Source organism: Schistocerca serialis, chromosome 7, assembly GCF_023864345.2.
Source record: "Schistocerca serialis cubense isolate TAMUIC-IGC-003099 chromosome 7, iqSchSeri2.2, whole genome shotgun sequence".
NCBI classification, from domain to species: Eukaryota; Metazoa; Arthropoda; class Insecta; order Orthoptera; family Acrididae; genus Schistocerca; species Schistocerca serialis.
The window spans coordinates 248,133,273-248,150,950 of record NC_064644.1 but is presented as its reverse complement, the minus strand read 5'-3'; the positions used below and the strand labels follow the sequence as shown (position 1 = coordinate 248,150,950).

General features: G+C 37.5%; 1 protein-coding gene across 2 annotated transcripts in view; it reads left to right on the top strand.

Moving 5' to 3' along the window:
- Window positions 1-17,678, top strand: part of LOC126412281 (myotubularin-related protein 10-B) — a 124,489-nt gene that overhangs the window by 58,181 nt on the left and 48,630 nt on the right. For both annotated transcript variants that reach the window (XM_050081792.1, XM_050081791.1), the window contains exons 10-11: window positions 7,576-7,748; window positions 7,929-8,099. In XM_050081792.1, coding sequence (XP_049937749.1) covers window positions 7,576-7,748; window positions 7,929-8,099 — 344 coding nt within the window. The remainder of the gene's footprint in view (window positions 1-7,575; window positions 7,749-7,928; window positions 8,100-17,678) is intronic.

The window sequence follows — 17,678 nt, the reverse complement described above, 5'->3', positions numbered from 1 at the left end:
CTGAAGAAACTGGTATTAACACACAAAAATTTTCTTCCTCATAGCACTGTTGAAGATCTCGTGAACACAATATCCCGGCTACAGTCCCCAGTTGAAATATGGCTTCCCGGCTAAGACAAAAGTTGAAAATATGGTCACTATTTTTTATTTACTTAAATTTGCCATATTTCGTGACAGTACCTTCTCCGTTAGACGTTTGCAAGGCGATATTAGTCTTGGCTTCAGTTGTCTAAGTATGATTCCACAATGCATCTATGTCAGCTGCAGAAATGACGTGGTTCAACGTGTTTCTCTCATTTTGGTGTTTCAAATACAGTTTCTTCAAATGTAGTTTCTTCTTTTTTAAAATAAAACCAGACCAGCTTTAAAGTGGAAGCTCTCCTTTATAGAGAAAATAGTAATATATAACTATATCAACAGAAAAAAATCTAACTTTTCTGGATTGTCATTTTTGAAACCAAAAAAAAAAAAACCTAAATTATATAAAAAATAAAAAGGCGACAGTAAAGGAACTGACAGATATGTCCAAATGGAGGATACCATTGTAATCATAAAGCAATAATCTTTTGAATAAAAAAGTCACTAACAATACATCTAGAACTGTTAGAGAGATACAGCATTTTAAAAAATTTTCTGAAATTCGCATCTTCAAAATGGTGTTCGCAGTGTCATCTTTGGAGGCTTGTATCTCAGGGCAGAGATTTTTTTGGAGAAAACAAAAAAATGTGTGTTTCTTACTTACTCCTGAAATTTAACATATGCTAAATTCAATAACATTTGATGTTATGAAGGTAACCCATCTGCCTGAAGAGTTACAGATTATGCCTATCTGAAGTTCATATATAATGAAAATGACTGTAAAAATATCATAAGTGACTTGTATAAAATCTACAGTGCTTCAGTACATTGTTTTTACATTATGGCTATTTCATTAAGACGTGTTGCTAGTGTTCTAAGTAATGTAAATTAAATACAAACAAACGAGAATTGGCCATTGACTTGGGGCTCTGCACAACTCCCGTGTCCTAATATCTTAATAGTAAAGCTCCTGTCCTCTCTTGTGAGAGTCTGAAAAGTTGTGTGTGTCACACATCTTCAGCTGCTGGCTGTTAAGTGAATGCTGTGTATCAATACTTGAATGTATTTTCTTGTTGAAATTTATTTGTGTGTGCATGTTTTTATAATTGTTTCAGTATATACTTACATGATATACATGTTTTTGCTACAAACGTTAAATGGTAGGTAGGTGGTTAGTGTTTAACGTCCCGTCGACAACGAGGTCATTAGAGACGGAGCGCAAGCTCGGGTTAGGGAAGGATTGGGAAGGAAATCGACCGTGCCCTTTCAAAGGAACCATCCCGGCATTTGCCTGAAACAATTTAGGGAAATCACGGAAAACCTAAATCAGGATGGTTGGAGACAGGATTGAACCGTCGTCCTCCTGAATGTGAGTCCAGTGTGCTAACCACTGCGCCACCTCGCTTGGTAAACGTTAAATAGTTTGATATCAGTGAAGATATCCTAAAATATTAACACTCTAATTTCTTCGTATATGAATTTGGATCTTCATCTTAAGCCACTAGTCAGTGATTTCAACAATTACATAAAATTAACAGTGGAAAATTTGGAATGGAATAATAATATAAATTGTATGAATTAGGATAGAATGTTACTCACCACATAGAGGAGACGTGGAGTGGCAGAGAGTCACATCTAAGAGTAGCCTGTTGGTAAATATTAGCTTAGCAATATTGATTGGGGTGGATGCTGGGAGTACAGAAGAGGAGAGAAATAAGAATTATAAGTGGAAAAAGATACTGTAGTGCTCCCTGTAAGATTGTGCAGTTGTGGCAGGGACAGGATATTGGGCTGCTAAGTGCAGAATCGAGAGAGATTTGCAGGGAGAAGGAGGGGTGGGGTTGACAGAAGCGAAAGGGGGAAAGGACCGTGCTGGGGGAACGAAAAGTATGTGTGAGGCTGAAAGAGGCACGTGGAGGTAGGGGCTAGCGAAGATTTGGAGGGGGGGGGGGGGGGGGAGTTAATGAGAACGAAGAGTATGTTGTAGAGGGAGTCCTCACCTGCACAATTCAGAGAAGCTGTTGTTGATGGGTAGAATCGAGCTGGCGTGAATTGTGGAGAAGTCATTCAAGTCGAGCACATTGTGTTGCATGTCATTGCAGATGCAATGACCACAGATGACTGGGCTGTATGGAAGGACTGGACATTGTGGAATGGGTGGCAACTGTTGAAGTGGAGGTGTTGTGATTGTGGAGGAATGTGAATAGAGAGATGGTCTGGACTGAGGGTAAGGACACCCTATCCGCATTCCTCTAGAACCTCAACATCTCCACCATTCACTTCAGCTAGTCCTCCTCAGCTCAATGATCCACCTTCCTTGATGTTGACTTGTTGAGGGATAGCACCATCAGTAGCTACCTCCACATCAAACCCACCAACCAGTAACAATACCAACACCCCCATTTCCACAGCTGGCATCCATTCAATACCAAGAAGTTCCTTCCATATGCAGTAACCACCTGCAGCTGTCACCATCTGCAGAGACAAACAGTCCCTCCCCAGATATGCCAAGTGTGCCGAGGCCTTCGCTGACTGAAATTACCTTGCCTGCCTTATCCAGAAACAGATCTCTTGCACCCCTCTATGGGCACAGATCCATGCATGTGTCTACTGACTGTCGTAAGTTCTTGCTTGAGTGATAGGATAATGGTGGTGGTGGTGGTGACCTCAAGTAATGCTCCCATGGCAAAGAGTTTGTTAAATGTACCTTGAATAGCAAATCTCAGCCATTTAGATGTTCTATAGAGATACACATTCCTTCATAATATAGTGGAAAAGCAACTTTGTGTGCCAGTAGGGAATGGGCACATTTTCAAATGCCTCATGTTCTGACTGGGGCAAATGTAGAATACAGGTGATTTCCTTGCTGTAGTGAAGTGGTGACTTATCAGCAGCATATTGTTTCAGAAGAGAAATTTGAAGTAATGGTGACAATATTTTCATTTTTCAATGATGTATGGTTGCTGGATTTTAATTGATAAGATTAAATGGGTTTAACATAAAAGATTTTTTTAAATAATTTAAATAAATGTGAGCTGTGATGCCAGTAAATATAATGCATCAGCATTTTTTAATGTTTTCTGTCTTTCCTTGGTTTTTTCTATATTCTTGGAGAAATGGTCTGCCTATGCAACTAAATGAGAATCGTTTGTACTTCAAAAATAGGCCATCAGAAACTAATACCAAAATTGGCAAAAAGGACATCATTAAAATCAGCAGATAACACCACATGTTAAAAAAATAACACCAGAATGGACAAAATAAAATTGAAATTGGCCATACGACACACACACACACACACACACACACACAGTCCCTCCTGATAAGTCAGGAACATAATAAGACTGATGTTTCTTATGCAAATTGCATACCAGCCTTTAATTGATCTGCCAGTAAATACTGGTATTTTAACTAAGCTCAGAAATCTAATAAAATAGTTGTCATGTGTAACATAGGAGATTAATCTGTCTTAATTTGTAAGAGGACTTTTTTTACTCATTAGGGGACCTTAGGGACTAGCTGTCCTATATTTTCTTCATAATTGTAGGATGTGAAAGTAAATGCACAGACGTCAGTTTCCAAGTAGTGGGGTACATTTCTAAAAACAGCTCAAAAAAAATTTCACTTGAAAATTAGAAGTTATCTGACCACTTATCTACAAAATATGTTGACCTTATTAATGTTATTACCTGTAGCTGAGTGTGTAAAGTAAAAGTTTAGTAATTGCATTACCATTGGTTCGATCTCACCAACACCAACCTTTTATTTTTATTATTTATATTTTTTAATCCCATGTTAATTAATATTTGGAAATATTAATAAAAATACTGAATCATGTTATTTAATAAAAATAACATATTTCTGTTTTTAATTAAAAATAACATCAAAATGTAAGTATTCACATAAATTAAACTGGAAAAAACCTGGGAATTTTTTAGAATTCCAGGAATTTGTCATTGCTTTTATTTTCATTTAAATTTATGTAATTCTGAGTGGTAAAAACTGATACTGTAACAAAGAATTTTAGTGTGTCCTACTACTGCAGAATAATACTGCAACAACAACAAATAAACTAGAGAGGAAAAAACTTGAGTTGCAGAGGAAATGCACCATTTACAACAAAAAAACACAGTGCATACACAAGTGTCTGCCAATAGCAAAGCTTGTCAAAGGCTTTAGGACAAAGTCCATGCAATATTTTATAACAACAAACTGCTTCCGATAAGCACTGTGTCACTGCTGTTTGCAATAGTTCATTTGAGCAGTTGCCAGTGGGCTCATGCGCATTCACAGTTGAGTCCCCTGTGAGCAGTACCTTCTCCCGCTTCTGGCTACCTGAAGTGTGGCTAGTAGCTCTGTCAGCAGTAGCAATAAGCAGCTAGATGCTTAGTCTCCTCATGAGTCGTGTTTTTGTTTACTGATTTCTGTGGCTGAGAGCTATGAAGCGAATTAAAATGTATTCACATAATTACGGAAAGCTAAAATATGTTATTAGTTTCGGTTTTATAATTTTATTTTATTTTCACATTTTTGGTAGTGAAGCATTAATTGCCTTGCAGAACAGTGAAGTTATTTTTGACGGCTTGTTAAAGAAATTTGGGTTTTATTGATCTTTTCCACAGAGGCAGTCAATTTATTTGTAACAAAGTGTTTCATTCCACACTATTGGCTGGTTTCAACTGTTTGCTGAATTTCGAGAGCATGTTTTGATCGTCTGGCATGTATGGCTTTATGCCGTAATAAAGAACGAAACAGAGATACTACAGTACTGGTAACCCAAGAAAATTTGCACCCCAAAAACCACACGGGAAAACTTAATATCAGGTTGGGACCTACTTCTTTGTGAATCTGGACATACTGATGTGCACTTTAAGCCAAATTATTTATTTTAGTATAGTTTACAAAATTCCTAAGCTCTTGGAGTATCCTGTGATATCCTGTTTCGTTCAGGATTTAATGTAAGATTTCTTAATTCTATATACATACAAGCATACGAGCTTCCTACGTCATTGTAGCTGGGCATGCACAGTAACACCTGTTTTCCAGCTCCCTCTGACAACTGCTGAAATGTTATCTAACAGGTCGCAGGAAAATATTTGGACTGTTGGTTTGAAAAGTGTTACTTACAAAGTAAATTTCATGTCACACAAGATTAATTGTTTTATGTGAGAATCTGCTTTGAATTTCTTAAATCACAGGGTGTTTGTTTCTCGTTTAAAGTTTAACACTTTGAGGGCCAGCCACTTGGAAGAATTTTGAGCCCAGAAGGCCAGACATTTATGTCATTATTTAAAATTTTACTGGTACTTTCGGGTGAAGTATCTTAAAATGTAACATATGCAAAAAAAAATACCAATATTATATGTGGAAGCTTAGCCTTCCTTGTAGCTGCAATATGTATATTAATTAAAACTATTAACTTTTCCTGTTTGTGTGTTTATACTAGTTAATAGTGATATTGCTATTGTCTAACTACAGCATGAGTTCTATACTCTGAATATGTGCTATCATCGACTGGTGAGCTATGATTGGCGTACAAAAGGACATCGCAATCTTGATATCAGTGCTTCAGAAATTAATGTTCTGTGTTTGGTTGAATTCGAATATATACATTCGTAATATGAAACTATGCAGCCTATCGTAATACGAGAATATATAGCATATGTGTTGCTGCCCATCAAATATTTTTCCAAAACGTGTTTCTACCCCCCCCCCCCCTCCCCCCTCCCTAGTGTTTGTTTTCTAAAGTGCCAGGAAGTTCTTTGCCGGTGCATAAAACCTTAACCATTCAGAGAACTGATGAGTTTTACAGTTCTGAGGGAAGGTGTACTGTCACTTAATGTGGAAAAAGTGAATTTTTAACTGGGAAATCCAGGAAAAATCTGGGAATATTTTTTTCCTTGTCCTCGTATACACCCTGAACAAATTACTAGAGTTTAATATTATGCAGTCAGCTGCTGGCATCTGTGTTAGTAAGCTGGTAATATGTACATCTACATCTACATCTACATCTACATTGATACTCCGCAAGCCACCCAACGGTGTGTGGCGGAGGGCACCTTACGTGCCACTGTCATTACCTCCCTTTCCTGTTCCAGTCGCGTATGGTTCGCGGGAAGAACGACTGTCTGAAAGCCTCCGTGCGCGCTCTAATCTCTCTAATTTTACATTCGTGATCTCCTCGGGAAGTATAAGTAGGGGGAAGCAATATATTCGATACCTCATCCAGAAACGCATCCTCTCGAAACCTGGCGAGCAAGCTACACCGCGATGCAGAGCGCCTCTCTTGCAGAGTCTGCCACTTGAGTTTATTAAACATCTCCGTAACGCTATCACGGTTACCAAATAACCCAGTGACGAAACGCGCCGCTCTTCTTTGGATCTTCTCTATCTCCTCCGTCAACCCGACCTGGTACGGATCCCACACTGATGAGCAATACTCAAGTATAGGTCGAACGAGTGTTTTGTAAGCCACCTCCTTTGTTGATGGACTACATTTTCTAAGCACTCTCCCAATGAATCTCAACCTGGTACCCGCCTTACCAACAATTAGTTTTATATGATCATTCCACTTCAACAGCAATTGGAAATCTCCCGATTTTCGAAGGTGACTTTCTTCAGTGATTTTAAAGAAGAGAGAGAAATTCCATCATATTGTGCATTTTAATTGATGCCAGACACTGCCCTTCAAATCCTGGAAGTATGAAGCATATTGAAGTGGGTCAGTCTGTAAGATCCCGTTGTCACTTGCATTATCGCAATTGTATATTAGCAAGGGCCAACAGTACAGTTTCTTTTAACATATACCAGAGTCCATACAAATGTATACTGTTGGAATTTGACAGTTGACAAGCTTGATGAGTGGGCCTACACCAAGAGAAATTGTTAATTAGACTTTTATTTGTATCCTAATAATATTTGCTTAATTTCAAATCATATAATATGACTCAACAACAAAGCAGTATAGCAGTTAATTCAGTGTGTTCCATCCAGACATGGCATACTGCTGTTGCCAAGCAGTATAGTAGTTAATTCAATGTGTCTCCATCCAGATATAGCATAACAATGAGAAACTGTGAATTGTTACGATACTGTAAATCAGTCTACTGTGCAGTCATGTGGGTAGACGGATTATTGGGGGTTAGATGAAGTAGCAAGAACTTGCACTGTATGATGATCACTATTCTGGTGCAATATTGCACAAGACTGAAGTCCATCAGTAGTGTTTTCACACGCTGATGTACACAATTTGGAATCTAAATGTGAGCACATCCATAAAAAGTCCTGCCAACATAACCTGAAAGGACATTACGTAGTTCATGCAAACATCTTCCTCATAATGCTCAGATATAGCTAATTTTGTGATGGGATCCTGGTATTCAAACTGTTTCAATTATTTAAAGTAGTTGGTGGCAAAACTGTTCTGTACTGTTGATTCAGCACTAAAGTAATATGTGCAACATCTTACAAATACTGTTGTTGTTCTGTGTTTTCAAGAATCGGAGGGACGTGACATGTGCTGTGTGATCTCATCACTGTGCCAGCTTTTATTGGTTCCACAGTACCGAACACTTGTAGGATTTCAGGCACTCATACAGAAGGAATGGGTGTCTCTGGGACATCCATTTAGCTCAAGACTTGGTCATGTTCTACGCTCTTCTTCTGAAAGGGTTAGTGAGTGCTGAAGACTTTATTGTAATTTACTTTGCTGGCTAACTTCCATTTTAGAATACATTATTTATTTCAAACATATTTTTTAAACATGAAAGTTCTGTGCCATAACTTTACTTGTCCCATAAAACAAATGTAATCAACACTGAAATCATACTCAATGATGTGTGCTTTTGCAGTCCCCTGAACTCCTGCTGTTTCTGGATTGTGTGTGGCAGCTATTACAGCAGTTTCCCATCGAGTTCGAGTTCACTGAAACATACTTGACTACATTATGGGATTCAGCTCATATCTCAGTATTTGAGACCTTCCTTTTTGACTGTGAGAGGGATCGTGATGTTGCTGCTAAGGTAAATTGTTATATACCAAGTACCTCTTAGATATTGTAACAAAAGTGTTTGAGCTTTTTACATTGTAGTTGCTGGAGAAGGAAGTTGGAATTTGGGTCATATAAGTCTGACAAAGAAATATTTTAGCTAACTCAGCATTGTGTCACATTATGTTTTTTCCCACTCTGCCTTTGTTTGTTTGTTTATTGGTGCATCGCCAGAATTAAAACTCAATGAATGTTGAACTTTCATTTTGTTACTTCATTTTCAGCTGTTGCCATTCGCAGACTAAATAAAATGTAGGTTTACAGTTACATTACACCATTACTTGTTCCATAGATCATGAATGACATTTCGTAATAATGTGGAAATTGTCAGTTTACCATAAGGTTTCTTTAAGTGATATAATTAAATTTGTTTATCTATTTATTTATTGATTTATTTTTACAATTATTACTTAATGTCTAAAAATTCATCTGTTGAGTAAAAGGAGTTATCTTTCATAAATTCTTTTAATTTGTTTCTAAATGCAGGTTGGCTGTTTGTCAGACTTGTAATGCTGTTTGGTAAATGAACAAAGACGTTTGTAGCAGCATAATTCACTCCTTTGTGTTTCAAAGGCAGATTTAATGCAGAATAGTGAAGATCATCCTTTCATCTAGTGTTGTTGCTATGCACTTTGCTATTATTTTTTAATTGGGATAGGTTTTTAACAAATTTTAAAGTGAAGACATGTATTGTGAAGGTTCTATGAATATCCCCAAATCCTTAAAAAAAAGTCTGCAAGATGATCTTTGGTGGACTCCAGCTATTTTTCTGATTGCATGCTTTTGTGCAATGATTACTTTTTCTCTTAATGGTGGATTACCCGAAAATATGATGTCATATGAAAGCAGTGAATGAAAATAGGCATAGTAGACTAATTTACTCGTATGTTAATCACCAACATTTTAAATGACCCTAATTGCACAAGTAGCTGAACTCAATCGTCTCAGCAGATTATCAATGTGTTTCTTAAGAATTCAATTTCTCATCAGTCCACACACCCAGAAATTTTGAATATTCTGCCTTAGCAACAGACTTCCATTCATAGTCTATATTTATCCATGGTATTATGCCATTTACTGTACAGAATTGTATGAACTGTGTCTTCTCAAAATTTTGTGAGAGTCCATTTGGAGAGAACCACTTAATAATTTTCCTCAGCTGATTCTTGCTCCTTGGATGTGATTACTATACTTGTATCATCAGCAAAAAGAACTAACTTTGCATCTTCATGAATATAGAGTGATCTTCATGAATGTAGAGTGGCAAGTTGTTAATATATATTAAGAACAATAAGGGACCCCAAGACTGAACCCTGTGGGACACCATTCTTGATACCTCCCCAGTTAGAGGACTCTGCTGGTTTTTGTAGACTATCTGTACTGTTAATTTCAGCCTTCTGCATTCTTCAAGTTAAGTATGAATTAAATCATTTATGCACTATCCCACACATACCACAATACTTAAGCTTATCTAGAAGAATTTCATGATTCACACAATCAAAAGCCTGTGAGAGATCACAAAATATTCCAATGGGTGATGTTTGGTTATTCATTGCATTTAATATTTGATCAGTGAAAGCATATATAGCATTTTCTGTTGAAAAGCCTTTCTGAAAACCAAACTGACATTTTCATAGTACCTAATTTTGACAAATATGTGAAGCCACTCATGAATACATTACTTTTTCAAGAATTTTGGATAAAGCTATCAGAAGTGACATTCCATAGCCAAACTGAATTATATCCTGGTCTTTCAAGATAGGCTTTTTGCAACGTTTGCTAAGCCAACAGTGATAAAATTTGTATGAAGTGGAAGTTGAAATTTTATTCATTAGAACAGAGAGAGAGGGCATCAAACCAAACCGAATAAAATGCTGTGCTGGAGCCAAAACATCCTCCCTCCAGTGTTGTAGGTATTATACAAAATCTTCTAATACTTGAAGGAATTGATTGTGCTCCCCTTTAGAAACATAGTACAAAATTCATTCTGAACCTAACGTGTCAAATTTTTTTTGCATTCACCTTGACTGATCGAGCCATATTATGTTCGTGTGGTACTAATTTTTTTAATCTTTTCACTAAAGTTCTGTTGGTTTCTTAGTTTTGTGACAGATAGCCACAGCAGGATATTATTCCAAAATTGTGTCTGACAATGAGATGCTTATAAAACAGAGATGGTGTCATTAAATTCTACACTGTTGAACATAAAGCACTAAATTAGAAATGAGTAGCGTGTGGTGGTGGTAATTGCATTTCAGTAGTGATGGCAAGGATGTGCACAACATGATGTGACCCAGTTTGCATCTCATTGATTTGATTTGAACAGGGACATCAGAACAACAGCAATCCTGGCCCACTATTGGCTGCACTGAAACAGTGTTTATTGTGAATTTTCACTCCATGTGGTTCTAATAAAGCCAATCAGTATTCTTGAAGAATGCTACAATGCCCCTTACTACTTCCTTTTTAGACACAATTTTGTGTGCCTATTGATCTCCAGTGACTCACATTGGAAGATTAGCTGTCATGCAGTTCCATTGTCCTCATCACACAGTCTACGCCTAGGGGCTTCTTTCTCTACACCCATCATTTTTATATGTTTCTTAAAGTTCCCGTAGCCTGTCGCTCGTCCTACCATGAGCTTAGTCTGTTTCCTGTTCAGGCCAAGAGTAGAGAACTACTCTTAAAACATGACTTTGGCAACATTAGCTTGCCAAGTTTTTGTTTTGGGATCATAGTGTCCAATATTATACATGTTGTCTACTGAACTAGTTTCATAGTTATCGCCTTAATGATGCGTAGGAAAGTTTTTGGTCCAGGAAATGGAGCCGTTGGAGCTGGCCTGGCTAGCCTGTTGATTTGTTCATTACCACTGATTTCTGAGTGACCAGGGACCCACAGCAGTTTACCCTGTTGCTTTCCCCTAGTCTCACAAGGGCTTTGCGTCATTCTGCAGTGATCTTCGACCTGAAACTTCCTGGCAGTTTAAAGCTGTTGCCGGGCTGAGACTCAAACTCGGGAACTTTGCCTTTTGCGGGCAAGTGCTCTACTGACTGAGGTACCCAAGCACCACTCACAACCCGTCCTCACAGCTTCAGTTCTGCCAGTACCTTGTCTCCTACCTTCCAAACTTCACAGAAGCTCTCCTGTGAAACTAGCAGTCTAGCAGGCCTGGAAAAATTGAAGCTGTGAGGATGAGTCATGAGGCGTACTCAGATAGCTCAGTTAGTAGAGCCCTTTTCCAGGAAAGTCAAAGGTCCAGAGTTTGACTATCGATCCAGCACACAGTTTTAATCTGCCAGCAAGTTTTATATCAGTGCACACTCCACTGCAGAGTGAAAATTTCAATATGGGAACCTCCCCCAGGCTGTGGATAAGCCATGTCTCTGCAATTCCATTCTTCCAGGGGTGCTAGTTCTGCTAGGTTCGCAGGAGAGCTTCTGTGAAGTTTGTAAGGCAGGAGATGAGGTACTGGCAGAATTGAAGCTGTGAGGATGGGTCATGTGCCATGCTTAGGTATCTCAGTTGGTAGTAGAGATGGGAAAAACTGTTCTTTTCAGCAATCGGATCAGAACTGGTCAGTCACTGAAATGAACTAGCTCTTTTTCATGATTCAGCACTCACCATTCACTAACAAAAATAAGTAAAAGGAAGTACGTTGCCTTTTCAATTCGTCACTAAACCTGAATTTTTATCTGATGTGGTCCTATTGTGAAAGAACTTGTAAAGAGACATAATAATTTTGTGTTGTGTCCCCAGTAATTTTCACATACAACAGTTTAAAATTTTGTTTGCTGTAAAAATTATAAATATTATAACAAAATCCTAAATATTTCTTATGAAGTGGAAAAATTTTGAGAATGAGGACTTATTCTTGTTATATTTTGATACTTTTATTGGAAAAAAATATAAAAATTATAACAATTGCAATTGAAGTGTATCTGCAGTTATCACTTACAGTCAGTATGTTCGCATAAAGGAAAAATTAATCAATATTGCCATTTATAAATAAAATTTGACCCATTCTAGTTTATGTGAGTCTCTTTCTCTTGTTAGTGCACATTTGTCCTGCTTTTGAAAATGTTCGTTCACAGGTCACTGATGCTGCTGTGATACATAATATTTTTAGAATCAGCTGATACAGTGCTGGCCACAACAATTTTCTTGTTTCCCACCAGTTTAAGGGATTGCTGAGTCTAGGCAAATTTCCCACCACTAAATAATTGTTCAGTTCGACAATTGCCACACTTTTGGGTCATGACTTGTATCGTTGAACTCTTCCCAGACTGAAGAAGTCTCATGTGTCACAGTGGTAACTGGTTGAGAAGTGAGCTCTGTTTTTTTCTTGTTGAACAACCAACACTTTCATTTTTACAATATCCTTCATGTAGTGGTTCTGAAAAATGTTGTAGTCTGAAAATTCTGGCCTTTGAATCGGGTGTCCAGTAATATAGCCTGACTAATCAGTTCATTGCTGGAGATAACCCCAAGCCACGCTGATAACCCTTTAAGCAAATTATCGACCAATGACTCTACTTCTTGAGGATTTTTTTATTTTTATCTTTAAAAGACTCTAGTTGCTGTTCCATTAATCTTGGTAAGATTTTCATTTTTAAAAGTGATATTGTTTTCCCTGAGAACACTTCTTTGGTTGCCTCATCTAACACTTACAAAATCCTTAAAGCCTGTTGTATTATCTCCTAATCTGTACCTTTTAAGTTTAAGGTGATCGATTTTCCACCTAAAATAGCGAGGCAAAAAATTATAGGATCTGTATTTAAAGTAAATCTTTGCAACATTTTGTCAGTAGTGTTCCATCTGGTTGGTACATTGTGTTTCAGTATCAGTCAATCTTTTTTAAATTTTCTTGCATTTCAGCAAGTTTGCTTAAAACAAAGGGTCTCTCCTTAAGAAAGATAACAACTCATATTGACCTCATCAATGGTTTTTATATGGGCTTTCGAACTGCCTGTTGCAGAGTGAGGTTTAAAGAATGTGCAAAGTGGGTAATATGTGGAAGTTTCAGGAGCATGGCAGTTAATTTCATATTTGATGCAGCTTGTGTTGTTATGGAAATGATTTGAAAATTGATATTGTATTTGGGATAACAGACTTTACTCGGTTTGAGTGTTTTCTGCAGTGTGTCTGTCCTTGAATTATGAGCACTCTAAAAGGTATGGCTTTAGTTCACTCTTCTCATGTATGAAATGTCAGTTGTGTTGACAGTTTGAACAGCGTGGTCTATTGCTCGACGAATTTGTAGCAGTTCTGAATCGAATGCCGTGAAGTGTTTTCTTCGAGTTGAAGTGACGAGGGCATAAGTCAGGGGACTGCAGTAGGTGGTACAGCACTTAGCAGTCCCATCACTCAAACAAATCAGTAACAGCTTGCACTGTACGTGCTTGAGCACTGTCCTCCAAAATGATGGCCATGTCCTGCAGAAAGTGTCATTGCTTCTGTCTCTATGCTGTCCATTTTTGGAACACAACCTACGACCATCTTAGAGACAGAAGTGATGACACTTTCTGCAGGACCTGACCATTATTTTGCAGGACAGTGCTCAAGCACGTACATTGCAAGCTGTTACTGATTTGTTTGAGTGATGGGGCTGGTAAGTGCTATACCACCTATTGCACTCACCTGACTTAAGCCCTTGTAAGCTCAACTCTATTCCTAAACTGAAGGAAACACTTCACGGTATTCGCTTCAGAACTGCTGCAAATTCGTCGGGCAATAGACCACGCTGCTCAAACTGTGAACATTGCTGTCAGCAGGTTATACACAATGCTGGTGACTACTTTGAAGGTCAGTAAAAGTTTGAAAAATATATCTATTTTGTACGTGCTGTAAATAAATAGTTGCCACTATTAAAGTTCCAACCGTCGTATATATTAACTTGATTGGCCTCATTGGACCACTTGAGTCATTCCATGTTCATTTTATGTTTGAAGATTGGACTACTTGCTTCTTGAGTTCAGCTCAGTACTGTTTTATTCGTTCCGTACACAATTTTCTTAACTTGTCTGAAATCTCTACCAGTCTTCTGTGCGTCATTTCTGCCCAAAATTTATGATTCATATGGAGAGTGTTAATTTTGTTCTCTGCATCACTAATTCGGAGCCTAACTGCTTCAAGATCTTGCTGAATTTCTTTGACACTCTGTCCTCCTGTCTTTTTTCCGAGACTTCTCATCTCTAGTTGTTTTAAAATCCTGTTGTCAGGCAGTCGTAAGACATGAAAGAAATAAGAGATTCTTTTCTTCTTAATTGTGCTGCTGATTGGGTCAATCTTACAATAGACAGTTTCGTTAGGGAGGATTCTACAGACTCCATCAACCTGCTATTTTTTATTGATGCATGTTCTGATAATTCTTTGTTCAGTTTTGAAGAGTTGATTGGTTCTTCTTTCATTTTTAATTTGAACAGAGTTTCACAAGCATAAGTTGCTTCCGGGAGAGTTACAGTTATGTAATGTTGGATCTTAGTGTCTGTTGACAGGAATTTCTTATTATATGTTGACCAGGTTAGAAATTGTGCTTTTTTTTTCATTTTGTTGGTTCTATCATTCATGTTGCTTTCTCACCTAAGTTATGCGAAATAATTTCTTCAATATTTAAATTGTAAAACTGTATTAATTGCTTGATCATTTATGAAGATTTTATCTATGCAAAGAGTTTTCATGGGCATGATTTCAGTTTTCTCAAAGTATATTTGTAATCCTATTTTTGAAGCAAGTTTCTGGAGACTTGTGATCTGAGCATGAACTACTTCCATGTCAAGGGCTAAGAGAACTAAATCATCAGCAAACCCAAGGCAGTTTGTTCTTATTGCTGGTTTTCCTCCAATTTTAATTTTACATGGATTTTGTTTTTGCCAGATTGTCATGATGTAATCAAGGGCCACATTGAAAAGCAAAGGGGGCAATCCACCACCTAGTCTGTCCTGTTTTTATTGTGAAAGCTTTTGACATTTCTCCTCTAATCTTGGCCTTTGAATTGTGTTAGTTAAAGTTAGCTAAATGAGTCTTACCAGTTTGGGATGGAGGCCATATACTCTAAGGAATTTTAGAAGTGTGGGTCCGTGAACACTATCATATACGTTTTTAAAATCTATGAATGAGATGAATAATTGTTCATCTCTTTACTTGTAATACTCCATTATTAGTTTCTGGCTAAGAATTTGGTCTGAGCCGCTTCTGTATGGTCGAAATCATCCTTGATATTCTCCAAGTTGTGGTTCCAGAATGTTTTTCATCCTATTGTAAATTATGCGTGAAAAAATTTTTTATGTGCAGTCCAGAAGGCTTATTCCTCTGTAATTATCTGGGTTGGCTCTATCTCCTTTTTGAAATAATGGATGGATTATTCCTGAGGTCCAGTGCTCTGGGAATTTTCTCTGTGATCCACATTTCAGTTAGATGTTGGCGGAGATTTATGACCACAGGTTTTCCAGCATTCTTCCAGATTTCTGCAAATACATAAGTATATATACTTATAGAGAACGGATGGTATTCTCTGCAAATCATTTTTAAAAGCAGTACATCTAATACTATACTTTTATTTAATGTGAGTGACTTTATAATATTATTAAAAAAATTACTTATTGTTTGTCGTAAATGAAAATCAGTTGAGGGTGAGGGCAACACAATAACTTCACCTGAGGTAGAAGCAGACACAGATGAGGACAGTTCACGAGAAATTATTTCTCGAATTTCTACATCAATTGATGGTGATCCTGATTGGCTTTCTGACCCACATCATTCCAAACGTACTGTAGGATGCTTCGATTTTAGATGTCTCTTCAGCTTGATGATGAGCCAGAAGCCATGGCAGTTATCTGCTCTCAGTAGTGGTATTTTCCTTTTTCTTCCATTTTGGTAAAATGCTACTGAACATTGCTTGTAATTCTTCTAGGAAAAAGAAATGTGGATGACATATTGTTGTGCAGCACTGAAAAGTACACTGGTAAAATTAAAATATTTACAATTAACATAGCCATTTTAAATTGTAAAAGCTTAAAGCGAGAACATACATGCAGCACATTCTATAATCAGAAGTTATAGAGTAGGTTATTGAATGTTGTGATCTGCAAAGCCTAGACCCACAATTGTGAAACTTGTGTCTCATACGAAAAGGTCTAAAACAGTTATAGTGATCAAGAAACTCACGAAGGCAAGTCTGATTATGTGCAGGGATTTCACTGCTGAAAGATAAAAATTTTGACTAATGTTATATCCAGTTTGAGCTTCATAGCATGCGAACAAGAGATGACAGGATAATGGTGCAGATGAAGGCCGGAAAAAAGCAGTGCAAATGAACACTAAAACTTGTGCTTTAGGAGCTATTAACTTGTCTATTCATGCAGCCACTAATTCTACCAGCGTGTCTGTATTGTTACTGTAGAACATAGTTGGCCATCACTTTCAACTTTTTTTGACAAACTCCACCATTATTTCAGAATATTCATGTCTTTCTTCTAATGAACGTGGACACCTAGCTCAAGTCAAGCACACTCTCCAGTTCCCTAAATATAGACTTCACTGTCCTAAGACACCACAGAAATAACAGAAGAGCAAGTGGAATAGTGGCTTACAAACACTTTAACTTATTGCTGACTATGCTACTTACATCCGTTACTAAAGAAGAGAAAATGTCAAATATATGTTCGTAAATATCAAATCCATTAAGAAAATTTGCCTAATGTGCGTCCTCTACAGAGCTCTGAAAGTAGGTGGGATAGAATGTTTCAAAACTGACCTTTCAAAATTCAGTTTGACTTAGGAGCATACAAATAATGCTAGAAATGCTAACATAAATATTTTGCCCCTTCACTGTGAAAATCAAGTGTGTAGTTTCTTCTTCAGATGTAACAGTATTTCAGCTTGCCCTATCCATAATGCAGCCTGTAGTCTGGCCCCAATACAAATATTTGGCATGAAATCCACAAGCAAAGAAATTCTTACCTGGAATATCGGCTTACAACATAATATTCATGACTAATGCTCCAAAATATGCAAGGAATAAACTGTGCCCACATACAGAGACTTGAAACGTATCAGTGTGCCTGAACTTGCAGTGGAGGCACAAGAGATAATTTGAGAGACGACTTCCATACCATTCCTGGACGTTAAAGACCAACTCCATGGATGTACTGCCAAAGTAACTATATTACACAATAAATATGCTCACCCAAAGACCAGAAACGTGAAGGGAAAACCTGCACCTTTGGTAACGGAATAGTGAAAACAGTTCATGAATCTCAGACACGCTGCACATCGGGCAACTGGGTACATTCAGTCTGGCAGGAAAGTGAATGTAGACATCAGAAAAGAACTGAGATATAACTGGAAGGATTATGACACAGGAATGGAAGATGACAGATTACCACAGTTGGTGATAATTATTACCCAGTGGGCAGAAGAAATTTGGAAGATTGAGGAAAATCAACAGTTTCAACCAAGAGGGCACAACAGGCAAATGCCTAATATATGCGGAGAGGAGATGAGGTATTGTATTAAAAATATCATGAGTTCTTAAGTAACTGTGATTTTGATA